The 9,782-nt window shown below is 42.5% G+C and overlaps 1 protein-coding gene across 1 annotated transcript in view; it reads left to right on the forward strand.

Moving 5' to 3' along the window:
• Nucleotides 1-8,806, forward strand: part of FAM178A (family with sequence similarity 178, member A) — a gene marked incomplete at its 5' end in the record, with an annotated part of 21,984 nt that extends 13,178 nt beyond the window's left edge. Inside the window, 9 exons of the mRNA XM_010149261.1 lie at nt 234-342; nt 1,390-1,566; nt 2,107-2,204; nt 2,909-2,996; nt 3,489-3,611; nt 4,366-4,443; nt 6,152-6,238; nt 7,618-7,686; nt 8,771-8,806. Of these exons, the coding sequence (XP_010147563.1) occupies nt 234-342; nt 1,390-1,566; nt 2,107-2,204; nt 2,909-2,996; nt 3,489-3,611; nt 4,366-4,443; nt 6,152-6,238; nt 7,618-7,686; nt 8,771-8,806 (865 nt within the window). The remainder of the gene's footprint in view (nt 1-233; nt 343-1,389; nt 1,567-2,106; nt 2,205-2,908; nt 2,997-3,488; nt 3,612-4,365; nt 4,444-6,151; nt 6,239-7,617; nt 7,687-8,770) is intronic.
• Nucleotides 8,807-9,782: the final 976 nt, after the last annotated feature.

Raw genomic sequence — 9,782 nt, forward strand, 5'->3', positions numbered from 1 at the left:
TTGTCATGCACCTTCCTAATGCCCATTTACACGAGTGGTTGCCGAAATAGCTGGGCAGAATTGTAACTCATCGGTTACAAGTTGAGGTAGATGTGTATGCGCCGTCACTGAGGATTGGTTTGATGTGAAGGCATTTTTAAACATGCAGGGGTTTGGGTTTTTTTCTTCAGTTTGATCAAACAAGCTTTTGTTGGCTTTTGGATTATTGCTCAGATTAGTGTCTCTCTTATTAGAAGTCAGATGCAAGAAACAGTGAGTAAGCAACAGCCAAGAGGAGACCTAACCTCTGCCAGTCCGGCCTTCTCCAGCCTACCAGAAGACAATTTGATTAACGTGGTTAAGGTGAGAAAACAGCAGTTAGTGTGGGAGGGTTTTTTGTGGGGATTTCTTTTTTTTTTGAGGGGTGTTTTTCTTTGTTCCCTTTTAGCAAAAACCCTCATGTCTTAATCTAGTCCCGGGCATAAGCAGATGCTATCCTGGGGTTTCAGCTTCACATTCAGCAGAGATTGTTGCAGGCTTGTTGCAAATTTTAGTCCTGATTCCATTGGCTTCCCTCATAACTGCACAGTTCTGCTGCCTCCCTCTTACAGCTCTGGCACTTCAGCAAACCTCTTTGCTCCCTCGTGTAGAAGAAATTGTCCATTTCTTGTTCCCATGGAAACGGGAAGGGGAGTCGATGTTGGGTAGTGTGTTTCGTGCTGCCGCTGTGTGTTGGTGCAGCACCCAGGACTGTCCCTGTGCAGCACAAGGTGGATGAGGTGGGAGCTCACTGAGGGCAGGTGGAGCTGTGGCAGTGAGCTGTTAGATCTCCGTGAGATCACAGGCTGACGGAGTGCTGGTCACACTTCACAGGCCAGTGCTCTGTGGTTAACAGTTCTGTGGGGAAAATACTGACCTTCTGACTGATTGCAGAGCTCCTTGTGGAAGTGTTTGAATCCTCCTAGCATCATTTCTTTAGGGATTTTGAGTGTAAAATCACTTAGTTCAAGAGGAATCATCTCCACTAGAAACAGAATACACACCTCTTGGTTAATTTGTTCTCACTTACACACACATCCCAAGTTGTGAGTAACCCATGTGATAATACTTGGGTGTGAAAGTCCCTTGATTTATGTTTTTGGTATTACCTGTGTACTTAGAAAGTCTCTCAGTCTTTAGCTGCAGTGGAGAGAGATCTTCCTGCTCCTGTAATGTCCGGGGAATCTTGTTGGCGTTCAAAAGATGAGCGTTTATTAAAAAAGATAATGGGGAGATACTAGCACACGAGTGTTGCAAGAACAATACATCACTTGAGGTGCATTTTAGTGTGAGGGTGGGAAACTGAAGTTCTTGTACATCAAAATAAGCTGAACCAATTTCAGATTTTAATGCTTTTTATTTCTTTTAAAGTTTCTAGGTTTCTGCACAACGGTAGTTCAGAGTGGATATACCGATCAAGAAATATTGCTGCTGCTTCTGTTGCTGTTTAAAATAAGCTTGGAGAAACAGTTAAAGCAAATTCCTGTGATAGATTTTCAGTGCCTTTTCATAAAGCTTCTGATGGGTATAAAGGAGTGGGATACAAAGGTAATGTCATAAATAATTTTCTTGTACTAGGTTTATGAAACTGCAACTTAATTTTTTGAGTTTTGAAGTTTTCATTTTTTCTTGACATCAGAAAAATACTGCTTGAAAATGTAATAGGAACAAATGGGGAGCTTTGGATGTGTGTGGGATTTAGGAGGTGGGTGGGTATGCAGAGAGGGTTTTTGTCACGTGACATCACGCTTGCCTGGCCGCTTCTGCAAGGGGACTGTTGGGTTGAACTTACCTTTACTGAAATAGCGGTATGTTAAAAACGGCTCCCTGAAAGAGCGAAGAAATGATTGCGCCAAGCTGGTGAGATGTCGTTAAAAGCAATCTGATCTCAGCCACCCCACCGTAAAACAGCGTTTAGCAGACGCAGGAATCCCTTTATGCACATCTTCTCTCATTAGAGCAATTCATTTTAACCTTTATGCTGTGTATGTGTCTAGGGAGTAGATGTGTAGCTCTTGGCAAATAGAACAAATGCTCACCATATCTGTCCTTCAATATCAGGATTTTGTTGTTGCTGTTCTTTTAAAGATGCCTGAGCTCTGCCTGGCAGTGAGCGAACTCTCCAGTCACCACCATAACCTCCTGTGGCTAGTCCAGCTGGTGCCTAGCTGGATAATACGTGGACGGTAATGAAACTTGAACATCAGAAATATGTAGCATCATTAACAGCTAATTTATCTGTGTCACTAACAGCTGATTTATTTGTATAAGCTCAAAGTCTGATAAATGTAATAGGTATTATATGGTGCTTTAAAAGAATAGTATTTGGGTTTTCTCATATGTTACAGATGCCTATGCAATTCTTATTGTGTGTGTATATAGCTTCTTGATGACCTCTGCTGTGAAAAAGGGTCATTTTACATTTTATGTGTAGCTGTCTGGGCTGTGGACTTCCTGGTACCCTATAGCTAAGTATTTACGACTTCAGATTCTGACATCATCACCTGCTCTAATTCTTGTCTGAATGGCCAAAAATTAAATTTTCTTTGGGCGATTAATGTCTGCTCTTAAGTGTCAGTCTAACGAGTTCTGGATCTTTGAAATGAATACATTATAATGTATCTGAGCAAGGGCCCTCAGTTTTGGGCCTGGGGGCAAGCATCTAGCAGTGTGTACTTGTGCGGATTCAAAGCTGCAGTGACCTAAGGACCTTATGTCCTACTGGCCTCTTCATGGGTTTAATGGCACCTGTAGTCAGAAAATCCAGTTCAATGGTTGTAGGCAAGTTTATGTCTAGGGAAGCCATGCTTAGCCTCATACACTTTGTAGAAACAGTGTGAATTTAAGACATTCTCTGGGAAATAAATTTTTTAAAAAAATTGTTTTTCAGGCAAGTAAGAAGACGTCTTAGCCTGGTGATAATTTCAAAACTTCTTCATAGAAGGCCTATAGAAATACCTGATGACAGTGACAAGCAGGTACTGCATCTGTGGGGGGAGGGGGGGGTGTATCATTTGGAATTTTAGAAAACATATATTATTGGTTGTGGTTTATGTTTTTAATACTGTAAGCCTGTTTGAGAACCTTGCAAAATGACCAGTTTTTAGTGTAGTATTAGAAGTATATTTGCACGTGTGTGTAACCTGCATCTTCTGCAACTTGGAAGTGCAATGTTTTTTCTGTGCCTAAACATTGATTTTGGACATGGGGAAGGTCTACGCTTCTGTCAGGTTTCCTCTTGTGTTCATGTAGAGTTTCTCTTTGTTTCCGTTGGGTTGATCTTTTATTGAGGCAGCGTGCAAACACTTTAGCTTGTGAATTAATTACCTAAAGCATGAAAATTTCCATTTTTAATGAAAACCCCCTTTTATGTTCTTGTCTTAGTGGACAAATAATATTGTAGTGGCACTCAGTTTCCGATGTTCCGTTGGCGGTGGAACAGCCCGATTTGTTAATGTTTGTGTCTGCAGATGTCTCTTCTGCATAACTTTCTGGTGTACATGAAACCTTCTAATCTACTAAAGGAGATGAGGGAAGGACTGGAGCAGCAGGATGCTGACGAAGACCACCTTCAGGCCAAACTAGAACAGGAGGTACACAGCTGAGAGTGCTTTTCTGCACGTGTTGTCTTATGCTTTTCTTCAGTTCTGCAGTTTTTGTTTAATTTCTGTTAACACGCTATTTTGGTGCTGCTCATCTGTATAATTAAAATGTTATTTGTGTTCAGTTCTGATTGGAGTCACGGAGGAAGGGAAGAAGTAGCCTGTGATAGAGGAAGCTGCATTAGGCTGTTTTGCAATCAGGGAAACTGCCGGATTTTCTGAATGGCTAAGTCACATGGATGTCTTGAGTCCTGTCTTCTGTAATCAGAGGACCATCCTCCCTCCCTTCTGATCTGCCAGACCTTGACCTTCAGAAAGAGATGAATCTTTTATGAATCTTCTCTCATAAATGAGTATTAGAAAGATTTAGTATTTCCATCCATCCAAGAATAGAATATTGGTTTGGTTATTTGAGTCTGTCATGGAGTCTCTTAGCAAGTGTTGTGATCTGGATGTAGGTGATGGGGAAGATAAATCAACTGCTGAATTTAATTTTCAGTAATTAAAACTACAGAGAGTTTGTAGGCTACTTATGTAACTCAGACCAGTGTAATACTGGTTTAAAATGTTTCTAATACATGAATGTACTGTTTCAAAGTAGTTACTTAGGCAGGTGTGTAGACGTACTTGTCCACTGCTCTGGCTGTTGGAGGAATCGTTCCAGAAAGCAAAGACAGTGCTGTATCTGGATGTGAGGAGTTATGATTGTGCTTTGACTGCCACAACTCTTTTGATTTCTCTCCAGGCATACTACCTAATCTACATCCTCCTTCATCTAGTCAGCGAAGCTAGTTTCTTTGATGTTATAAATTCTAATCAAAGGGTAAGTAACTTCAGTGGGTAGATCTTCAGATTTTAAAAGACTGTTTATCATGCACACTCGGTCTATTTTGGTAAGAGCTGTCATGGGATAGGAGATCACCAGTGGCTTAATAGCACGAGGGGGAGCTTTCGTTCTGGGGCAAAGTAAATGCAGAAGAGCTTTCCCTGCACTTACTGCAGAGAAACAAACATCCGCGTCTCTGCAGATGGAACTGTCTCAAAACATGCTGTGCGTCAGCATTTCCTTTGTTGATCTTTCTCAGAAAGTGACTGGAGATGAACTCCACGCAGACATTCTAAGAAATCCAATGATCCCATGAACTTTTGAAGTAGGTTTGAAATCTTTCAGTCTAGAATAAAACCGCTTTGAAAATACCCAGTAAAATATGTGCAAACACATCACGTTGTTTTGTGCTGGAGTGCAGCCATGCAGCAAGTGAAAGCTAGGACTGTCTCTCCTCTGCTCTCCGTAGCGATAGTTCCTTTGTGGCATGTGATGTGAACATCTGTTTAGCAATACCTTCTGCCTAGCCTTGCAGTAAGCCCGTTCCGACTTCTCTGATCGTTTGCTGCGAGGTGATTGTGTACACCTTCTGCCCCACTGGATCACTCTTGGCTTGTAAGAAATCTGTCGTATGAACTCTGAGAGAGGGGTAAAGCAGTAATGTTTCGCTGCATTTCGGGGCTTAAGGGTCTCAGTTTCCTACTCCAGGCAAAAAGATAATCAAAAGAGTGTGAACTGAAATAAAATTGTATTTGGTAAAGAACATAATGATATTGTGGCTATCTCTTGAGATTTGTGTTTTATAACTGCCTTCCTGAAGACTTGTGGAGAACTTGATTTTTACATATATATATACTTTTTTAATGTCTTTGTATTTCTTAATGAAGAAATGGTCTGTTATTCACTGACCTGTTAGCCATCAAGTGGCGAGAGGGATGCAGCTGAATATTGTGCAGACTCGACTTTGTATAAAATCAATATAATAATTTAATTTCTGGTCCTGTTCCAATTAGATGGGGTAAATTGTCATGGTCTCAAGACACCAGCAAACGTTTATAAGTAGAATGGCAGCACATCTCACCCATTTTGCAGAGTGGAGCCTCTTTGGGGCTGTTCAGTGAGGGACTGAAAACAGGAGTTTTATGAAGAAATTTACAGAATGGGAAAGCTCTTGGGAGCCATTATCAAGAGATTACAAAGTTGCAAAACTGCTTTGTTAAAGTCATCAGAAATTTAGAGAGAAATGAAAGATCAGTGCGTAAACCTTGGATATGTTTTACCTGCTCAGCCAATTCCTGTAAAAGAAAATGACCTGAGTCGTCATTTCTGAGAAAGTTATTTTTAGCTGTTATAACTGCAGAACTCCTTTTAGGTGATAAAAGACCTGAATGGCCCTGTGCTTGCTACTTGGGGGACAGCAAGGATTTGCAAATTACCTGGTAGGAACTTTAAAATCCGTGTTGTATAGCTCTGCTGTGCTTTGAAACTGTGTTTTAAAGCGCTTAGACCCGGTGTACGAGATGTGTACCACCAACTGATAAGAGGATCTTGTGATCTTGCTTCCTTTTTCCCGTTTCTTTACTGTGTATGTCTGAGAAAAATTCAAACTGATGCATATATATTTTAAATTGAAGTAATATTTGAAGAAAGCTTTTTGTTGTGACATGAAGGATTTAACTAGCTGTACACTTTTGTCTTTATTTAGCAACACTTACTGAAGCTTTGTGGTGCCTTAGATAAGCACATAAAATGTGATATTAGGGAAGATGCAAGGCTGTTTTATCGAACTAAGGTAAGACCTGCAAGTTGAGGGGTTTTTGTTTGGTTTGGGGTGGTTTTTAGTGTGTTTGGTGTGTTGTTCCTTCGTCCTAGCCCTGGAAAGTCTTAAGAGTTCCTCATAGATTTGGTTTTTTCTAGTTTCTATGTCTGCATCATGTCTTTGCATGTGCATAATTGTATGCCTATTTTAATGCACTGAACTCTTTCTGCTAACAGAACTCTAACATCTGTAAAATTAGAGCTTGTCAAGAACTCTTTCTGCTAACAGAACTTTAACATCTGTAAAATTAGAGCTTGTCTTCCCATTTTAGCCAGGCACCTCAACTTTTAGACCCACAGAGCTGCTCCTTTTCCTTTCCTAGCAGTCACTGATAGCTGACTCTGTGAGCAGAGGCTACATGCAGGGCAGGACACAGAGGGCTGAAAAACTACCTTACCTTGGATATGTCTCTTTTATTTTCAAAGTAATGAGTTAGTTAAAAATGTGGGCTTAAGCCAGGAGTGTCTGTGACGTCGCATCGAGCTTGGATAATTGCCTTTCGTTTGCTGCGTGGTGTGGGGCTCACTAACGATAGCCCTAACTTTGTGACTTCCGTGCTTTGCCTGCTGTCGTAGCAAGCCAGATCACATCAGCGATAAAGTGACCGACCTCGACTTTGGAAGGCCTTGGCCTCTCCAGCTTTAAATCACACATCTGCAGTTGTGTGCATCCTTACCTCTCAAAGACTTTCCTTTTTTTATTCAGCCAGATCAGTAGCACGTGGGTCCTTTTAACAAGTTAATTACTCTTGCCTTGCATTTTTCCATCTGGGGTCGCATTCACCTTTGTTTCTATTGCCCTTGCACTGAGAGGTGAAAATCTTCTTCTGTTTTTCCCCATCACGTCATTTGTGTAGTAGCACAGAACCTTCTTGTGCTGGGTTTTAACATAGCATACGGAGCAAATCTCAGTCCTGAATGGAATGGGTTAAACACCTGCTTGTCACTGGTGATGAAAGGGCATGGTTTTAGAAATAAGGAATTCATTTCAGAAGCAGACAGTCGCTGGCACCTTTTCTAGGCAGAGCCAGCCCTGGGTAACAAACCGAACTGCCCCGAAGGATGAGGCGCGTGCGTGGAGGCCAGAGGCTTGCGTGCTGATTCTCAGCACTCAACGTGGGGAGTCACGTGCCTGTAGTGCGTTCCTGTGGAATACGTGACTTCGAATTCAGAGTCCCAAATTACAGGGATCTGGTTGAGTTGAGTGATCCTTTGTGCCAGCTGTATAATTCTTCTCTCCCAGTAAACCTTGAGGTGTTGGCTTATCTGGGCGTCTGTGGGGTGGGGGTGATGGGGGGTATGATTTAGTCTTCTGTAACATAAATGGCTAAACTAACCAATCTGTCTTTGCAGGTAAAAGACTTAGTTGCTCGGATATATGGCAAATGGCAAGATATGATACAAACCACTCGGCTTATTCAGGTACTGTGGTGAAACCTTTTTCACTCTTATATTGCAGGGTGCTTGTAACTCATTTAGCTTTTGAAAGTAGCATGTTCTTTTTTTAAAGAGGTTTTCCTTCATAAATCGCATGGCTGGGGAATACACTTGCACATATTAGAATAGATTTTAATTAAAATTCTTTGCTGGCTTCAGTAAAACCAAGATTTCATCTTTATCCTTAAAAGTGCTGCTTTTGTACATGGCTTGTGTAATACACAGAGATGCTGAGTCGAGTCCCAGGGTCTGTCTCTGATTATAGCTATTAGCAGATGTTTCGGAGAGGACGCTGGGGTGGGAATGTGGTGATGCGCTTCCTGGCGGCGTGTGCCTTCGAGACTACGCGAGTCCAAGGCTCTAACCACATAGGTTTAATGGCTCTTGATAACTCCTCCCCCTTCAAACGTGTGGAATTGCAGGCAATGATTAGGAAAGGCCTTTCATGCTCTGTAAAAATACTCAGCAGTAAACAGCGCCGTGATTGGTCTCTTGCCAATATTTGCCTTCGTGATACCTACCTGGCCTTGATGGCTGATTTCTGCGGATACCCAGAGTTCAGAGCTGTTTCCCCCAGTCTAGGGCTGTAAGGTTTCTTTTGCAGTATGATCAGATCAGCTGTTTGAGTCCTGTCTTGGAGTATAAAGCTACCTGTCTTGGGAAAGCTCAGCGTTCCAGTAATGTAGCGTACCACTTAAATAATGATACGTACCTGCTTCCTATGGATTTCAGTTAAAGATGGTGTAAAGACTCTTAGTCGCTGCCAGCACTGTGCTGGGAGACGTGGTTTGTGTGGAGTGTGTGTGACATTTCTTGTTTTAGGGGGAAAAGGGAATTGTATAACACACGGCTGCAGGAGCTGCTTGCTACTTGATGAAAGTTGATCGTGGTGCAGCTCTGAAAGAGTCCTTTTTTTCCCGAGATATTTGGGGTTGATTCATGTCTGGGGAAACTGGCAAGTGTTCCTGAATAAAATTCTAAGGACTTGCAGTGGTCACAAGCTAAGCACTTGCCTACTCTTCTGTCACTGGTTTTCTGACTTGTTTACTGGTTTGTTTTTACCCTTCAGGGAAAGCTGCATGACTTCTGGGAGCCAGATTCGTGAGATCTTGCCTGGTGCAGGGAGAAGAACAGGAAAACTCTGAAACCCAGGAAGACGCAGAATGAATGGAGCTTCACCTTGGTTGGGACAGAAGAAAACATTTGCCTGAGATAGAGCTTGAGCTTGATTCAGGCTAATACTAGGAATGCAAGGATTTAATTAAATAACGTTGCTTTTACACTGCTTCTGGAAAAATTGAAGTGGGTAAACTGGAAAAAAAAAAAAACCACAAACCCAGCTATTTCTGTAGCCCTGACTGAATTGGCTAGAAATATTTTATCCTGTGGAAAGCTGAGGGAAGTGTTCTCACTTCCATTGTTAGTCACAGGACGTATTTGAAAACCGTAGGCAGTAACGTTCTCACCGGCACGCGCCTACGGGCCTGGCTTTGGGATGGCTGGGGGAGAGCTGCCCTGTGGCATGGAGTGGGAGTTCAGGAGCAGCGTTAGGCCTCCCCTGATGTGAGGAAAGTGGTTCAGAACTGGGCTGAGTAACAGAATTGCCTGCACGTTTTAATCTGCAAAGCAGAGTTGGTACGACCCTCCAGTAGCTCTAAAAGGAAAAAAGGCCAAATACGGCACTTGCAGGTGAACAGGTGACGGCTGTCCTGTTCGCCTGGGGGCTGAGACAGAGCTCAAGAGTGGCTGTGCCCAAACGGGGTAATGGGGCGCTCCCTTGCCCTGTGGTTGTGTTTTAGCAGATAACAAACGCGTTCGTTTTACGTTAACTTCCTCATCTTCAGACACTAATTTATTAATGCAGCGGGTGTGACCACACAGGAAGGGATTCTGTGCGCCCACATTATACGTGAGATCTTACTGCGGCAGTAGCACTGTTGTACTGCTCCTTTAGAAGCATTTATTTGTTACCTGGCTGCAGCACTTTCTCCACGGGGAGAAAATACTATTCCTAAAATAGCGGCTGGGTGGAGATGTGAGGAGACCACGGATGTAAAACCGGGCTGACTCGGCGGGCTGAC

This window comes from Eurypyga helias, unplaced genomic scaffold (assembly GCF_000690775.1).
Source record: "Eurypyga helias isolate BGI_N326 unplaced genomic scaffold, ASM69077v1 scaffold8343, whole genome shotgun sequence".
Lineage (NCBI taxonomy): Eukaryota > Metazoa > Chordata > Aves > Eurypygiformes > Eurypygidae > Eurypyga > Eurypyga helias.